Source organism: Lytechinus variegatus, chromosome 12, assembly GCF_018143015.1.
Source record: "Lytechinus variegatus isolate NC3 chromosome 12, Lvar_3.0, whole genome shotgun sequence".
NCBI classification, from domain to species: domain Eukaryota; kingdom Metazoa; phylum Echinodermata; class Echinoidea; order Temnopleuroida; family Toxopneustidae; genus Lytechinus; species Lytechinus variegatus.
Window position 1 is genome coordinate 4,207,279 of NC_054751.1, and position 19,273 is coordinate 4,226,551.

General features: G+C 37.0%; 1 protein-coding gene across 1 annotated transcript; it reads left to right on the top strand.

The window, feature by feature from the left end:
• Window positions 1–1,407: 1,407 nt before the first annotated feature.
• LOC121425591 (extracellular calcium-sensing receptor-like) lies at window positions 1,408–19,176 on the top strand. Its single transcript, XM_041621693.1, has 4 exons — window positions 1,408–2,804; window positions 7,874–8,478; window positions 14,778–14,901; window positions 17,378–19,176. The coding sequence occupies exons 1-4, from the start codon at window positions 1,949–1,951 to the stop codon at window positions 18,904–18,906; spliced, it is 3,114 nt and encodes a 1,037-aa protein (XP_041477627.1). The 5' UTR covers window positions 1,408–1,948; the 3' UTR covers window positions 18,907–19,176.
• The last annotated feature ends 97 nt before the right edge of the window (window positions 19,177–19,273 follow it).

Sequence of the window (19,273 nt, forward strand, 5' to 3'; positions counted from 1 at the left end):
TGGGAATTGAAAAAAATTGGCAAAATATGTAGTGCAAAATACAAGAAAGTGTTTAAAGAACTATAAGGCAAATGGAGGGTTGAGAACAAAAAAATTGAAGTTAATAAGTAAAACACTGTCCTGAATGAGAAACGGGAGAAGGATACGGAATAGATTTTCCAAAATGACGTTAAATTATGGACTATGGGTCCATGGTTAAATGAAGGCTGACACTGGATGAAGAGATACATTACGTTATTAGTAGGAGATAAATAGCAGAATATTAAATCAAATAATATTACAATATATGATATGAAATGTAATGATATATTCGTCTTAATCAGGGGCGGCGATCCTGGGGGGCACAGTGCCCCCCTCCCCACTTTTTGAAGCACTGAAAAAGTACCCTTTTTACTCAAGAAAAATCCCCCCTTACGAACGTGTTCTGTGCCCCTTTCACCTAAGACGGACCCGTTTTATGTGTGAGCAAGTATCCCTTGCCTTCTTGTAAGTGCCCTTTCTCGAATCAGTGCCCCTTTTTACACAAGGAAAGTGCCTCTCACGAACGTGTTCCGTACCATTTTTACCTAAGAAGGACCCGTTTTATGTGTTACTGAGTTCCCCTTTAGAACAAGAAAAACAAATTTCTAATTTTTATATGTTTCTACTTATGAAAGAAAGTCATACGTGCCCTAAGGTTCACGAGTCACGTGAGTGGGGGTAAATAAGCAGTGGCGTACGGACGGGGACTTAAGGCCCCCCCCCCCCCCCATTTTTCACGACCAAGAAAGAGAGATGGATGAAATATATTGTTTCTGAATATTAATTCTGAATGTTATAAAAATGTCAAAATTTTTGCTCGCCTCTTATGAATTGAACGTGATGCGACATTATATTTAGCCGCTTCAATTTTTTGGCTCATTACGCCACTGAAAATAAGTCACGTGTTTTCTTAGTATTAAGATGGTGACCCTTTAAAAAAATGTGCCACTTTTTCCCTGTGCCCCCCCCCCCCACATTCAAATTCGCTCAGCCGCCCCTGGTCTTAATTCCAAAGTCACCAATTTCAAGATATATAGCGCGGTGCAAGTTACCCATCAGTTCACATCACGTGACTTCTCCTACATAGCCTCCATCTTCCCAATCATGCGCAGTGGTGACAAGAATTTAATCACCCCCTTTTAATTCTATCGCCGGTTAAACATCAGCCAAACATGCCAACATGCGATCACCATGCACTAGATCATCAAACGCTCCATAGTTTGAAAGTATGGAGTATAGCGTTGCCATGGAAAAGGATGTATTTTTCTTTCAGAATACTTATGGGCTCTCCTAGGATCATAAAATGGTTTAATACCAATGACGATTTTATTTTGTGGAGTTATTATTTCTAATTTTTTTTCTTTAATTGTTCGCTCTATTCTCATTCAACCGGTCTTTGATGGAACCTATAAGTCTTTTCACTACAATCCTCTTCGTCTGTATTCGGAAGAAGCGATGGAGTAGAAGCACTGGGATGTATTAAATGTGGCGAAAATCATTTTTTGTGAATCTTTGTTGTCACCAAACCTATCTTCAAGTCATTGACATGTTTTGTTTGAATTAAAAAATACATTTATTTCGCAGCGACATCAGAATGGTATACGCATGGTCTCGCAAATTGAAACCTAGACTTAATATCCCTGATCATGATACTTTCCACATACCTAGCAATGTCTTCCACCCGTTACCCCGATAATACAATGCATCACTGGGCATCAATGCATCAAGATAAAAGCACATTGCCTCCAAGAATAATTTGCAGATATTTGATAAATTCTTCATGAGCCGGTAAAACGGATGACAATCGCCGTTCTCGGATTGCAACGATGAAGATGAATTGGTGATCGGTTGGGCCTGTTAAGTCGTGGCGTCTTTTGAAAAAGAAATGCTTTTCTTTTAAACAAAAATAGACGACCAAGCGATCAGCATGTCTATCAGTTGGATTGCTCTGCTGTATTCCCTTCTATCTGTTGTAAAAGCTCTTCGAGGTGTGAAAGACGATCTTGGCCTCTCTTGCTATTTGGACAATTTCGATTCTTGTTTTACATCATTCTCGGATGGAGACAACATTACGGTCCCAGATGGGGATATAAACATCATTGCCATCTTCGCAGAAAGTGGAAAATCAGACGAAGATTGTATCAGTGATGTTCTTCATTCTGCCATCAATCTTCAGTACGCAATCCAAGAAACAGACAGGGTCAACACTAACGCATCAATGATGGATTACGCCATTTTGTGTGCAAACGGCTTACCGCAAGAAGCAGACGACATTTTCGCCCTCCTTGAAAATATTCAAAACCCTTACGTCATTCTCGGCGCAACTCTCCCGCCAATTTTTACATATGCAATATTAGATATGACAAATGACCTCCATATCCCCGTTTATAGCTTAAGTCCGTCGAATTATGACGCGCCATATCTCCCGTTTGATAGTCGGTACTCTATCGTAAGCTATTCGGCGCCGTCGCACGAAGCCTTCGTCCAAACCGTTGTCGAAGTCATTGACTATTTCGGATGGTCGTGGGTCAGTTTTCTTACCATCGATGACGGTTTCGGACAATTTTTCATGAGGGCAGTTGAAATGAGATTTGAGCAAAAAGACGGTGTTTGTATCGACGATAAGATGTTTATTAAGAAACGTTTGATTGCTGATAGCTTTTCGGATGAAAGACTTCGAATTCAGACGAAAATCCGGAATTCGACGTCGAGTGTTTTTGTTGTCTTTGTTGCGGATTCTGACTATATCGATATACTGAATGACATACAAGCTACACATCCAGGTAAATACCCCCCTCCAATATGTACAAAGCAAAGGCTATGGTGTTAACCTTTGGTGTAAACCGGTGAAGATTTAGAGAAGCACACCATTCCGGTGTCAACTCTACATTTATAATTAAACATCCATGGGTGTTATTACAACACCTTTTGCTGTTCTTACTTTAACACTGTTCGGTGTTGTGTTCAAACTCTATGGTTCAAACTCTATGGTGTAATCTTAACACCTCACGCTGTGGTCCCCTAGAGATACCAACCGAACCGATGTCGATTTTAACACCAAGTTTGTAGAGTGTATTTCGCATGGTGTATTAACGTGGTAGATTAACCTACTAGTACTTCTAAATCCTTAATAACCATATCAGGCTCAGAGCTAAAATTGCTTTCCATAATATAACCAAGTTACACTGCATTTGTTGTGATGGGAGAATAAGTTGAGAAATGTACAAAAGTACTGCGAGCGGAGAAAACATTAATGGTTTTGTAATTGCACAATACGTCATCATCTATTATACACCAATCTATTGTGATATGTCATCAATACAATCTTTCTCTGTCATTAGTAATGGGTTATTGCTTCAAGGCCGAAACATGGTTCGATTTTTTTTTTAGTTTTTACCTCGAAGATGAAATTTTAATGTATTTTTGTCAATGAAACATTAATGGATGCCCATCAATGGAGAATCACAGTTGAAGGCACGTTTATGTGGAAATATGCATGTTTTATGATGACCTCATACCAATACCGATGTTACTTTTCGAAAGTGGCATTAGTATGAATCTTGTATTTAAGTAACCGGGGAACCGACTGCATTCTAAGACTTGCCCAATGAAGGGACCTGATACAGTGATGATGATGATGATGATGATGATATTGATATTGATGATGATGATGATGATGATGATATTAATGATGATATTGATGATGATGATGATGATGATGATGTTGCTGATGATGATGATATTGCTGCTGCTGCTGCTGATCATGATGATTTTGAAGATGACGACGAGGACGACGACGATGATGGTGATGATGAATATTACGTTTATGTATATCGAAAATGTATAGCCTTCACTGTAAAAAAAATTGAATCAGTAGTTAAAACTTAATGTATATAAGTAGAATTTATCATTTGTAATTATTGTTCGATTTTTTTAGTAGTTTAATTTGTCTTTTAATTTACTTGATTTATTTGGGTTCAATATACATTTAAGAAAATTCACGCCTTGCTAGCTTGCTTCGATTGAGTAAATCTAACTCAATTAGGCAAAGATGATTATTACTTATAAAATCATGTTAAATGTACTTATATTTTCAATTAACGCCTTATTTAAATAATGCATTAATATTCATTAGAGCAAGTAATTTTTTTAAATAACTGTCGTATCTATTTGTGTTTGGAATTGTTTTGGATAAAACTATTTTATTATTTTGTTGAATCAAATAAAGGGCAACATTAATAGTCATTTAGCAGAAAATTTCAGATTTCTTTTCAGGTTTTCGGAAAATGCTTATATTATTCTAACTGTTTTATTTGTAAGAATGAAATGATCGCGTATAAAATGTCAGTACCTTTACATGTACAGGTAAGTGACAATGCACAAAGTCTAATGTTTGAATAAAAGATGTTTGAAGTGAAAATGATGCCACTAAAAATGAGACGATGGGGGAGCAGAATCATGAAAGTCCACTCCACCATTTGATTTCTTTTTCAATTTTTTTAGTGATTGTGTTACTTAAATTTAATTGAGTTATTGAAACTTTTTTTTTGAGTAAAATGAATGCAAAGTATGTTACTTAATTTAATTAAGTTTATTGAAACTTAATTTTCTGGAGTAAAATGAATGCAAAGAAAATAAGTAAATTTTTCTTAAAGGACACGTCCACCCCAACAAAAAGCTGCTTTGAATAAAAAGAGAAAAATCAGACAAACATAACGATAAATAGTTCATCAAAATCCGATCTAAAATAAGGAAGTAATGACATTTTTAAGTTTTGCTTAATTTCACAAAACAGTTATATGCACATCATGGCTGGTATACAAATGAGGGGACCGATGACATCACACACTCACTATTTATTTTGCATTTTATTATGTGAAATGTGAAATATTTTAATTGTCTCCTCATTGCCATGTGAAAAAATAAATCATTCCTCCCTGAACATGTGGGATTCCATTGTTTTAACATTTTGTGGTTCAAACAAGAGGGCCCTATTTGTCAAATTCGTAAAAATTGGAATATTGTATAATCCAAACAATAAAAAACAAAAGTAATAGTGAAATCACTGAATTGTGCAAGTAACTTTTTTGTGAAAAATAAGCGAAACTTTAAAATGTCATAACTTTGTTTTACATCCGATTTTGATGAAATTTTCAGCGTTATTCTTGTTTGATCTATTTATTCAAATAAACCTTTTTTTCTGGGGTGGACTTGACCTTTAAAACTGCATAACTCATAGATACTTGAAAAAATTAAGGCAATTTCTGCCACAATTTTATTGACTGATTTCAACTAATTTTTTTTACAGTGTCCCAGCCTCTCCTCGTACTTCATTTTCGTAATCATTGACGGAAAAGACATAAAAGTAATTGGAAGAGTTGTTATGGTGAAAAATTGGTTATGAGTTCCACAGGAGATGGGAAATATATTAAAAAAGGTTCTTTCTCTTTAAAATGCAGCATATATCATCATTATCAATGCCCATCAAAAGGAATTTCTTTTTGTCTCTCTCCCTCACCCTCTCACTCTCTTTTTCTTCTATCAATTCTTTCATTTTTCTTTATTCCATCGTGTTTAAGATTGTTATACTGATTCAGCCCTTCTAGTATATTATCTCCTTCGCCACATCTTTCCTATTTCTGGGCTACTCACCCCTCTCTCTCTCTTATATCCATTATGTGGGTTTTACTTCCCATTTCCTCTTATAGTATTATTAAAAAAGTTCAATAATATTTGTTTACCGGGTCTGCATAAATATCATGCCTCCCCTATGACAACAAAAACTTCGTTCCCTGGAAAAAAAAATTCAACCGGATCTTAATGAATAATGCACGACCCCCAAAGACAAGAAGTTGAACCATCATATCCGGTTTATGGTCTAACGGTTTTAAAGGACATCACTCACTGTCCAGTCTATCCGTTACAAATTATCCGGGTCGTGTGCTTACGGCTGTGTCAAGTTTACTGTCGTATCCTTTTTAACTTTGTGCGTACCGTTTCTGTATTTGCGTGTCAGCATAATAGTATCAGTCACGGTGAAATCTTTTTTTTACCAGTGGGGATAACAAGGGACTGCTGATTTTGTAGCGTTTTATTCCCCTTCCTTTGAAAGTACGCATATATTGTATTTATATTGTGTGTAAATACATGAGAGGTGGTTTGATAGTTTCAATGTCAACAATAATGTCAACAATGAGCACACATTGAATAATAGAAAATTATCGTTCGGATTTTTCTTATGTTTTTTCACCCATTTTAGTTAGGAAAATAAAAACATGTCATGCTACATCGATCGGGGGCTCTGTATACATGAAATATTTTTGCCCAAGACAAACATTAATAATTTGGTCTCGACCAAAGTTATTATAAGGGGCTGTTACATCTGAATATATTACCCAGTGTATATATACCGATGTACGTAGGCTATTGCCTATTGTCAACAACGCATAATGATTTCCCGATAAACAATGGAAATTTTATGGTGCGAATTTGAAAATACAATTCGTGATAGCAAGTATGACAGCGGCTTTATATTTCGTACCGATACGAATTAATGACTCGTTTCGTCCTTGAAATAAAAAGATGCGGTCGGTTTTTTTTTCTTTTTTTTTAGAAAGTGACAGAAATAAATTGAAATGCAAAACATACAATGACTAGTCCTTTAATGCATGGGCCGCGGAACGGTTTTCAAAGTGGGGGGGGGGGGGGTGCTGACCAAGCTAAAAATCACAATCGTACGGTAATTTTTACGTTTTTGTACACGGTTTTGGAAAAAAGTGGGGGCTGAAGCTCCCCCCCCCCCCGCCCCCGAGTTCCGCGGCCCCTGTGATGTTTCCTTGAAATTGTCGAGTGTGATTTGAACTTTTGAAGTTATCTGTCATTTTAGTCATGTTGACAAATTCTTCCTCTTAGATAACCAATTGCATTTCTCGATTGACGAATATTCATGTCTTCCCCGAAAGGGGAGTTCATGTACAAATTATTTAATGACTGCGAGTGAGAAATTAGCTAGTATCATAATGAATTATACGTAATGATTTCTTCAAAATCATGTTTTTTCTCGAGCGTTTCGGTAATCATCTCCTTGGTCTATGTTGAAATTTAAGTTTTATATTGACAATTCATTTCGTACAATAAAAAGTACAGACGAAACCTTACTTTTCCGACCACAATTTCTGTTAATTCAATCAATGATAACATTTTTATACGTTTCTAAGTACTGGTGCGAAACGCGGGGGGGGGTAGGGTTGTAGTTGTAGGGGAGCATTTTCATACGGATGGCATAAAAATAACAGAATTCGAAATACAATATTTTTCCCCAGCAGTGTTTTATGTCAATTAGATCGGGTTCCCTTTCTTGACTTAACTATATAAAATAAAAGGTTATATAGATAAAGGTAATCAGACTTTTCGTTTCTTTTTGATATGTATTTTTTATAATTATCATATTTTTTCACTTTGATATATATATTTCCACTTCAATGTTTTGCAGCCATGTCAGTGCTGATTTGCCCGAACTTTTTTCACATATTAAAATCACAGTATTGATTCCGTAAATGTCATCAAAATTTATATCTTTTGCTAGATTACTGTATATTTTCAACATTATATCTTTAAATATTTAGCCGAGTATGAATTTTTACTTGCCAATTTATTACGATATTTTATTAACTTTTTATTTATCATTATTTTATTTTTTTTCCGGGGGGTCATTTGCTTTACTCGCTCTGAAGCTTTTCAAAACAGTGCATTATACCTATCATCTTAAACTCATCCCCTTTAAAATTAATCAATGTAAGAGAGTAGAAAGTAGAAAGCGTTTTCGTAATGGTATGCTTTTAATACTTTCTAGATCTTGTTTGGATCTTGGCCACCTTGGACAGCGTCGATCAACAATTAATCAAAAATGACTGGACACTCCACATCACTCCGACAAAATACTCGCTATCAGAGAGTCTGGGCGACTTCCTGGTCGACTGGTGTTCAAGGAGATCGAACTGCTCTTCTCGTGATCATCAAGGGATTCGACGCCGTGCAGATACACTCTGTTCAAGGGTCGACAACGATATGATGGAGGCGAAACAGGAAGTCGAACGCGTTGACGTCTACTTAGCAGTTCGGATGATCGAGAACCACGTTATCTGCATGTCTTCGAGAACAACCCCGAACTCGTCGTGCTCGTCGACCTCGAGCTTCGATGACGTCGTCGCTCGAGAGGTACTCCCGTCGACCAACGAGAGTCACCCCATGAACAAGTTTGGCGGTGTGCTCGGGAGTGGGAGCGTGTTGCCATGGGGATTCGACATCAGGGCGGGGCGGATCGCATCACCTCGACCGGAGATGGATACCAGCGGAGGAGGAGACGTGCTCATAGGACGATATATTGAGAATGGACTTTCATCTGAGATGATTCTGATCGATGATGATCTTATTGTTTGGCCTTCTAGAGACGGCAAGGTAAGAAACAATCATAAAGTCACAAAAGCAATTTTAGATATGTCATCTTTAATAAGAGTGGATGAGACAGACAGCTTTTGCCTATTTTTCGTTAAAAATCACCTTTTTAACGAAAGGTATATTTTGACAAGTGCCAAGTTGGATCCTGATGTCTTAATGATATCATGGCCTATATTAGAACCGCAATGACGTCATAAAATGGCGATGTACAAGCGTTGGATAGATGAAAATATAAATTGGCATAAGTCATAAGTAAAAAATGAAATTAGTTAAATCATATGACGATCATGTATTATTTACGTCGGTAACGGATATGTGTGTGGGATCCTTTTCACTTTCACGACGGCAAGATATGAAAATAAATCATGACAAAAGTATTGCTGCGATCTCGTGAGTATAGATTGCATTTCTTCCCTTGCGTACAGATCGGGGGTTTGGTCTACCCCCCCCCCCTAAAAAAATCAAATCGTTTTTGAAAATATGAAGGAACTTGTAGGAAATGAATGAAGAAAAGCAAAAATATGAATTTTTTTGTTCCTGGCTATCATGTTAAAGATAATATGATTTTCATTTTTAAAAGGACCAATTTTTGCCCGCCCGCAACTTTTAGCAATTTCCCTCCGTACATCATTTTTTGGGCCTCTCATTTTTTTTCCTCATTTACGCTGCTGCATTCTTCTAGAAGAATATTTGGTGGATTTTGTTGGAGAAACAAAAGGTTTACTGATTAAAACATATAATTTTGATCTTTGTCTGATGCAGTATCACGTAATGAACCACACATTTTTAGAGGGCCAGACATGAAGTGGGGCAAACTTTCTGCAAATCTGCGAGGGAGCGAAGGGAGCAAAAATCAATTGTTTTAATACAAAACATCTTATTTTCTGACTTGATATTCAGAAAAAGATATATTTCACCCATTTCCTTTCCTTTTCTTGATTTATTTTTCTCTTTCTTTTTTTTCTTGATCCTGAAACTTTTGGGGGTATGGCCTCCAAGCCCCCAACCCCTCCCCTATCTATACACCAGTGGTTTGATGTAAATTATCTATACACCTAATTCTAATTACCTATCTATACACCAGTGGTTTGATGTAAAACCAGTGGTTTGATGTAAAACATCGTGTGTCAAGTTTGAATTGTATGATCATGAAATTTACTTCGAATTCACAATTCGATTTATATGTCTCAAAAATGTGAATTTCTTTTTCAATTGGTTTTCGATAAAATTTAAATTGATATCTGCATTCATGAATTCCAGCTGAAAGTAAATTAGGGAAAGTAAACAAATTTCATTTCCTTCAACTTCTAGATCTAAAAATACATTCTTCCTTACTGTCTTCAATCCTTATTCTTTTGAGAGGGAAGTAAAATGCAGAAACTAGAAAAATTCCCCTTTTTCAACCACTTGAAAAACTCTTTAGATAAAGGATACAACGTTTGCATTTTACTGAAGACCATTAAGTGGAGCGAAACCTCTTGCCAAGGGTAATAAATATTCATTGTGTTACAACAAATCACGTGATCATCACATCTTTGAATACTACCATATAAGGAAATGCTAAGAATTTGAATCGAAAAAAAAATAGTCCCCTGAAATATTTAGCTCTTCAGAATTAGCATTGCATAATTATTTTGATTTTATACCTTAACAAACCAAGCCTCTGAGAACATGTGTTTGGTGAATAAATATTTGATTTGGCGGTATTATATTATAACACATCATATTTTCAGATATTTAAATAACTATACAGGCTTGCTACATTCGAAACAGTCTAAACATACTCGGTATGATTGCTGTTCCAAATATACATGTACCTCCTGTGTGTAATTCTTACTAATGTCTTCGAAAAACTTAAAGAAAGTGGGGGGTTATCGATTTTGAAGGTTCTTCATGTTTCCTATATCTTCTATATCTTCTTCTTCTTAATCACAAGCAGCATAACCTTCATGAATATTCATTACCGTCGATAATAATATTTACTCTAAAGGATCCTATCTTAAAAAGAAAAGAACCATTTTCGATAAAAATTAATATTCAGTTGTCCAGACAAATGGATATACATGTATGATCAGATAATGACATTCATTAACCGTATTAATCAAAACACATCTCCTGACCATTGCAATACTGCTGTAATTGATTCATAATAATATTCTTGTAACTGATCATTTTCTATTCATCCCCGTTTTTTTCTCGTGATACAAGATTCGCAATGGAATTTCCTTTTCCTTTCCCATAACATCCTTAATTAAAACCCTCTTTTACATACAAAACAAGGTACGAAGAGCTATTATTTCCTTTTCGTTTTATATGTCATTTTACAACAAGACAGCGTTAATTGATTCTAAGACGGCATCTGATGCCAATTTGAGAGTTTACAGATCAATAAAAAGGACGAAGGGCATTTTAATGAATTCACATTCCTTTGGTGTTATCTTGTATCCCCAAAGCGACACCCATAAGTTAATTATCAATCTATCTTTCAACAGTCTTGAAACAGCATGGGCACGATTGGTTGCATGGCAGTAAGTGCGGTACATGTTTTTTTTTCAATACCAAAATACCAAAAAAAAAAGAGAGAAAGGGAAGAACAGGAAAGGAAAAGAGGTGAAATATGATTTTTTTTTAGGTCAAAATTTATGACTTAATTAGATTTGATTTTGTGTACAAAAGGCCACAGTTTTTGCTCGCTCGCTCACTCGCAGATTTAAAAAAAAAAAATTTTGACCCTTACGCCAGTGTGCCCCCCCCCCCCATTGTTCATTACGCTACTGGGTGGTGGTGGTAGTGGTAGTGGTAATGATAATAGATAAGTTGTGAGTGATGGTAACGATGACGGTGGCGGTAATTGTGATAGTAATGGTGGTGGCGGTTGGGTTGGTGAATGGTGGTGGTGGTGATGATGATGATGATGATGATGATGACGATGATGATGATGATGGTGGTGGTGGTGGTGGTGGTGATGATGAGGATGATGATGATGATGGTGGTGATGATTGTAATGAGGATGATGATTGTGGTGATGATGATGATGATGATGACGATGATGATGATGATGGTGGTGGTGATGATTGTAATGAGGATGATGATTGTGGTGATGATTATGATGGTGATGACGATGGTGATGATGATGACGATGGTGGTGGAGATGATGATGATGATGACTATGGTGGTGGAGATATTGATGATGATGACGATGATGATGACTATGGTGGTGGAGATATTGATGATGATGACGATGATGATGACGATGGTGATGATGATGACTATGGTGGTGGAGATGATGATGACGATGGTGGTGGTGGTGGTGGTGGTAATGATGATGATGACGTCGATGATGATGATGATAGTGGTGATGATGGTAGTTGCAAGCATTCACTGACTTTCAGAATAAGATTTATTTTCTATGGTTACAAGAAAATATATCAGAAAAGATCAGCGTTATTACGTTATTTCTAATAGTATATCATTAGTTTGTTCGGAGTATGAGTATCGTTGATATGACAATAGCACCAGCACGACTTTAATTAGAGCTGAAGTATTATTTGACTTCTCAAACCGTATAAGAATGAGCAGTTACCTCACTGTCATTCACCATGGAGAAGAGACAACCGCTCTGAAGTCATCCACCCACTCGTGCCGTTGATCATGTTAAAGGGGGTATTCCAGTCTGAAAATAATATTTGCACTGATGAAAGAAAACTCAGACAAACAAAACACTGAAATCTAATAAAAATTTGATAAGGAATAACGAAATTATGACATTTTTAAGATTTTCATTATTCGGAGAATCAATTCTTGTGTACATTCAATGAGCAAACTGGTGATGTCATATCCACATTTAAAGTTTGGTATTTTATTACATGAAATTATTGCTATTCAAATTTGTCCTCCAAGAATGAAAAAAAAAATATTAAAGTGTTTAAAATAATTGTTGCAGTTTATTTTATTACAGGGGAGACATATCATACATTCAAACAATAAACAATGCACTAAATCAGATGTCGATCAAATTTTCTTCAATATTTTTGGAGGACTAAATTTGAATAAATATAGTTCCACGTAATACAATACAAAAACCAAGTGGGAAAATGACGTCATCAGTTTCTTCATTGAATATTCATAAAGACGCATAGAACTGTTTCTTCGAAATAATGCAAATCTTTAAAATGTCATTACTCCGTTTTTTCTTCTCCAATTTTGATGACAATTTCAGTGTTTTATTTGTCTGATTTTTCTTTTAGCTCATCCATCGAATCGTATTATTTTCAGCAAGGAGTACACCCCTTTAAAGGAGTATTCTCGGCTGAAAAATAATTATATCTAAATAAAACATCATTTTGAAATGACTAATATTATCTCAGCACACCTTCATGTTAGTTTACTCTGTTGCTAGAAAACACTTTAGTTTTATCGAATGTCTTGCTTATGAAACTAAAGGATGGGCCCAGTATAGAATCGTGTCCCATGTGACTTCTAAATGGTTTATCATAAATTGATTGGGGTTTCCCACCATAATCTATAATCAATGAAACCAATCTTCTATCGGTTTCAATTCATCGATCACGAAGTATATCGCGCTCCATCACGTATAATGAGCGAACGGGAATTTTATTTGGTAAGAGCAGTTTTGAAATGTTTTCATGGTAAAAGCATGATAAAAGAGGAAGTTTTTGTTGTCTTTTTATGACTCAACTTTTAAAAAGAGAATCAAAGCGGCATTATGAATTTGATGTATTGGTGATTTGTTCATAGCTTCATAAATTCATTTTTAATGTGTTTGAAAATGACATTAATGTGAGCCAATTGCACCTGCCTCGAAAAAAGACTTAAGTCTAAATTGTATTGCTAAAATTGCGTGTCTCACTGATGAATGCTTGTAACAAAGGATTGTGATTCAGGACTAGATTAGCTCTTTAAAAGTATACAGATAGTGGTGGAGTGTCTGTATAATGGCGACAGATGGGTTCGAATGATTCCCATAGAGTGCATTGAAGAGTGTGAGAAAACATTGAATGTCTGCCTCTGAATACAAATAATGTTTTGACATATTAATGCATATAGATGTTAATAATAATTGTAATGCAACAGAGAAACATGACACAAGAAAAACATACTCCAACACCCACCCACCCCGCACATTCCCACTTCACTCTTCTACCCCGCCTCCCTTGGTCCAAATGACCAAAATTAAAGGAAATTAACCTTTTTTTGTTGAATGGGGATACAAAGCGCTGCTATTTATACCCCACTGTGTAGTAATTTATAGGCGCTCAAACATTCAATGAATTTCTTCCTAACGGGTACCCATGTACCTCACCTGGGTTGAGTGCAGCACAATGTGGGGAAATTTCTTGCTGAAGGAAAACACGCCATGGCTGGGAATCGAACCCACGTCCCTCAGATTGAAGCACGAGAGTTATAACCCATAACCCCCCCCCAAAAAAAAAAAGTTGAATATTTTGTAGAAAAAGTCGAATATATTGTATACAAAATGAATTGGAATTTTTGAAATGCATGCTATTTCTAATTACAGTGGCCCGTATTTTGAAGTCAGGTTAACTTAGACCATGGTGTAATTCTGTACTAAAATTATGGGAAGCAAAAAGTGTCAAAAATTTGTATTAAGTTGTATGTTTCTTATGTTTACTGTGCTCTTTCCTGATTCATCTATGTTGAAGACAATCATCTATTTATACTTCCTAGACAGTTATGATGATTTGATAGCCAAATGAGCTGAAATATGATATCCCTACCGTTATTGATTTATGAAACAATTGGCTATCCATACTTAAACCATAATTTAAACCTGAGTTTATAAACTCACTGTAAAATCTGTGGTGTTAAAACTGACACCAATTGGTGTTAATAGAGGACCACACCCTGAGGTGCTATAATTACACCCTAGAGATTGAACATAATACCAAAGAGTGTAAATGTAACAACCAAAGTTGTTGTAATAACACCTATAGGTGTAAAACTAACACCACCAATATAACACCGCGGTGTACCGGTGTAAAATAACTTGTGTGGTCCTCTTGTGATGGAATGAGTTGAGAAATAAAAAAAGAGAAAATCTTGAAAAAAAACCTAGACCATGACGCCCCAAAGCTTACTTGATATTAATACCCACAACCAATATTGAATTGTAATTTTATTATCATGACCGTGGATCCTGCTTAAATTAATTCTTTTGTTTGAATACTAAGCCTGTCTTCTATTTACATTCACTGTCGTCTTGTCCTTGTCAAATCCCCTTGTAATCAATACTTTCCCTGTTTTATCTTCTTATGCAGGTCCCAGAAAGCCATTGCTCGCCCACCTGCCCATCATCGCATGCTCGCTTCTCGTTGCCAGGGCAACCATCTTGCTGTTTTGTATGTTTGTACTGTGAGGGAAGCCTCAACCATTCCACTGATGGTAAGCTTGCACCGCTGTGGCGTAGGCCTTTACTGGATGGCGATAAATGGGGGAGGGGTACCAGGGAGTGCACCCCCTCCCCATGCATGCATGCACAAAACAAAACATGCATACACATGGGCCTGAATTCTGAACTTCGGCCATGGTCTAACTCTATGCTAAAAATATGAATAGCCAAAAATGCCAAGATTTTGTTTACATCGTATAGTTCTTATGTTTACTGTTATTTTACCCATGCTTTACATGTGAATAAACAGTATTGTATTAACCATTCCGAGACAATAATAAATGATTCGAACATAAAGTGAGCTGTTATCCTGAACCTCTATTCTACAATCTATATCACAATTGGCTATTTTATAGATAACCTTAACTTTAGACCAGGGATTAAATTAAACCCGAGGTCAGAGTATTGAATCGACCATATCATAGTCTGAAAATGATATCAAATCTTTATCCAAGTTTATATGCAAGTCGTGTATCATGGAATACCCCCATTCACCCCTCCCCCCCCCCCCACCTCCTTCGCCCAACAACATACAGACATACGTGCACGATTATGAATAACTCTTGATGATGAGACAAATGAAAAGCACGATGTAAAGATTATTTTATCTACTTTGGACATCATTTTTATTTCCTTTAGTTTCCGATATGCCAAATTTCTCGATAATAGCAATTCGCTGCTTTTTCTCCGATTATTAACTTAAAAAATAATGTTGATGTGAGTAATGTTTGAATTATTGCGTTACCTTCTATCGAATGAGCGGTTTTAATTCCTGTTAAGGCGAAATTTATTTCCTACTAATCAATTAACCGCACCAAAGAGGAATTATTTCAAGGAAATGTATAAGTGTGTTCGGCAGCATAAGGCGAAGCGTTGGTTAAATAAATTGTCAATTTGAATAATCTATGGTTGGGTAAAAAAATAATTCACCAATTAGTATAATTAGAATATTGAAACCGTAATGATTTCCTATGAGAAAAAATACTGCATACTGTCTCAATTCTTTCATAAAACTACCACTGTAGTTTGTTTCAATCAAGTAAATTATTGTACTCTTACAATTTCTTTTACACAGTTTCACACATCAGTGTGATTTATTACCTCATTCTGAGGGGATTCCATCACTGTTAAAAAAAACAAACTTAAATCTAGTTTTCCCGGGAACTATGTAAAGCGGAAGTACCCTGTTTTATTAAGGAAGCGTTCATAATTTCAATCATCTAGAGAAGAAGGAAGAAAAATAATTAAATAGAGAAAGAAAAAAAAGAAGTGAGTTGAAGAATAGAAAGAGGAAAATAGAATGGTGCTGAAATTATGTTTAGAAACGGTTGCCGGTACCATTGTTGCAAACGGTAAAGCACCGTGACGATTATTATTGTCATTTCAAAAGTAGGTGCCCCCATGTGTTGTGCAATCTTGTCTGCAATATTAAAGGATAATGAAACCATTGGAACAAGATAGCTTGTGTTAGAACAGAAAAATCAAAGAAACAGATCAACAAAAGTTTGAGAAAAATCGGACAAATAATGAGAAAGTTATGAGCATTTGAATATTGCGATCACTAATGCTATGGAGATAGCAAATTGGCAATGCGACAAAGATGTGTGATGTCACTTGTGAACAACTCTCCCCATTACTTTAGTATATATTTCACTTGAATTGCCTATTTATCACATCTATCCATAGATCTTGTGTTCTTTCTAAATGAGGGCATGTAATACATATTTTTTTAAGAATACATCATGGATAGAGAGTTTGTATCATCATGAGAAAAAGCAAAAAGAGACATTTTGAGGGTATTTTATAGTCCACCAAAGGGAAAGTTGTTCATCAGTGACATCACACATCCTTGTCGCATTGCCAATGGGAGGATCTCCATAGCATTAGTGATTGCAATATTCAAATGCTCATAACTTTCTCATTATTTGTCCGATTTTTCTCAAACTTTCTTTATTCTTATTCTTTGATTTTTCTGTTTCTACACAACCCTATTTGTTCCAAAGGTTTCATTCCCCTTAACTTCAACATACACAATGGGCTTCAACACTTTGGGAGCTGCATTCCATGAAACAAATACTTAGTGGCTTTCACTGAGTATCTGTTATAAGCTACTGAGAGCCTTGCATCTGATTGGCTCAGAGCAAATTCGTCAGTGAAAATCACCGATAGGGGGCATCTTGAAACGGTTTTAGCCAGAGTATGCTAACGTATGTATGGCAATCCATTTTAAGTCTTAATCACATTTCCTGTTATCAAGAATTTGTTATTAAAAAAATCAATTTTTAAGACCAAGACTTGGTTCCGTGTTTAATACATGTAAAAAATCAATTATTGTTAACTGATAAAAGCGCTTGCCTTATGATAGGCCAGCATAAGGTGGAAAATCCCTTTTTTTAAATAATAGTCTGAAACTGCATCATGCTTGGTATCGGATTACCATCGATTCTATTTCTTATTTGTGTTTTAAAGGTTCTGTACGATGTGAGAAGTGCCCTCAGGGATACTGGTTCAACATCACTACCGGATCCTGCGAGCCTCGGTACCTGGACTACCTCCGCTGGGACTCTATCCCAGCCCTGGTCTACATCGTCATCTGTTCCTTCAGCATATTAGTCAACGTCGTCGTCCTGGGCGTCATCGCCTACCACCATACCTCGCCCATCGTCAAGGCAGCCAACCGTGAGTTGAGTCTCCTTCTCCTCTTTGGAACCATCGTCGAGCTCGTGGCTCCGATGTTCCACATCGGTCTCCCCACGGTACAGCAGTGTATGATCCACATTGGTCTCCAGGGACCTATGATCACACTGATCGCATCCGTTTATCTAGTCAAGACCAAAGGGGTGCTGTCCATCTTCGAGGCCAGACTGCCGGACCTGATGCACAGGCACATGTTCCTACAGCGACATCTTCAGATCCTGGCCGTTTTTACTCTTGTCCTGGTCGAGGCAGTAGCGGCGACGCTCTATCTGCTTTTTGCGCCACCTGGAGTGCTGTACATTGATAGTCACATCCCGCACATAACGTACGTCGAGTGCAACTATGGCATCGTGGCTCTACCGGTCCAATGGCTCTATAACTGGATCATCGTAGCGATTGCCTTTGCGCTCGCTTACAGAGCACGTCACCTTCCTGAAAACTTTGGAGAAGCTAGCTTGATCGCGAAGAGCATGGGGTTGAGCCTCCTAGTGTGGTTCATTAGCTTCATGTGCTTCATACTCTCAAGTGGGAGCATGAAGGCCATCTTCCAGAATGCCATCTTGGTGGCCAGCCCGTGGATTTTCATGGGGTTCCTCTACTTCCCCAAATGTTACATCATCCTGAAGCATCCACACCGGAACACGGTGCATGAGATACGAAGAATGACACTGGCGCATGTCCAGAGAAATGCAGAACAGGTGTGCGGTTCATCAGCCTCTCGAAGGCGCAGTTCACACGATCCTTCAGAACAACCCTACAGAGACAAGATTAACTGTCGAACAGCGCCCTCTAAGGACATTAGATCGTGTAGAAATGACGACAGGATTGTCCTACAAATTGATATTCCAGAAATTTCTCGGCAGGGAACCGACGAAACTGGGATCTCACCTTCTAGCAGTCGGTCATCAGGGAAAACTATGGAGGATGAACCTGCCATCCTTTCGCTAAATGACACATCGACGGTACCACCGATCGAACTCCAAACATGCAATGGATGTTCTACGCCACACCTGGCTAATGCCACCATCTCAAGTTCACAACGTGACGCAGAAGCGACTAAGCCACACACCATTGGTCGAGGTGGTCATGGGAATTCGGAAGTGCCTTTGAGGTTTGATAAAGGTAAATCGTCAGTCATTCATCCGACTAGCTGCACTGAAATTCTTGATGAATCTGCAGTCCCCGCCTCTAATTACGTTACTCCTCAAGAAACCAGGACAAATACCGATGCTTGTGCTATGATTATATCTTTAGCTAATACAAGTCCCCAACGTTTGTATACTAGTAATGAAATAGCTTGAACTAAGATTGAAAGACATTAGTAACATCGGGGATATTATTGATTTTGGTTACAAGGAAAGGACGTGTCTTTTATCTCTTCATCTCTTCGATACTGTTCGGTATCGCGTATCCGTATGAAATTGACCCAATAAAATATTAATGAAGAAAACATCCGATAGGGAAAGTTCGATGTCACATCACCGTAATAACGGATATAAGAGGAATGAGGGTGAGTCGGTCTTTTATGATGCTGGACTCACATTTACCAAAAAAATCCGAAAATGCCCATAACTATATAACTATAACTATAAGTACATTGCATAACATACGGGTCAGCTGCTCGTTTATGACGTCACAAATCCAAATTGAAAATTCTAATAACTTTTC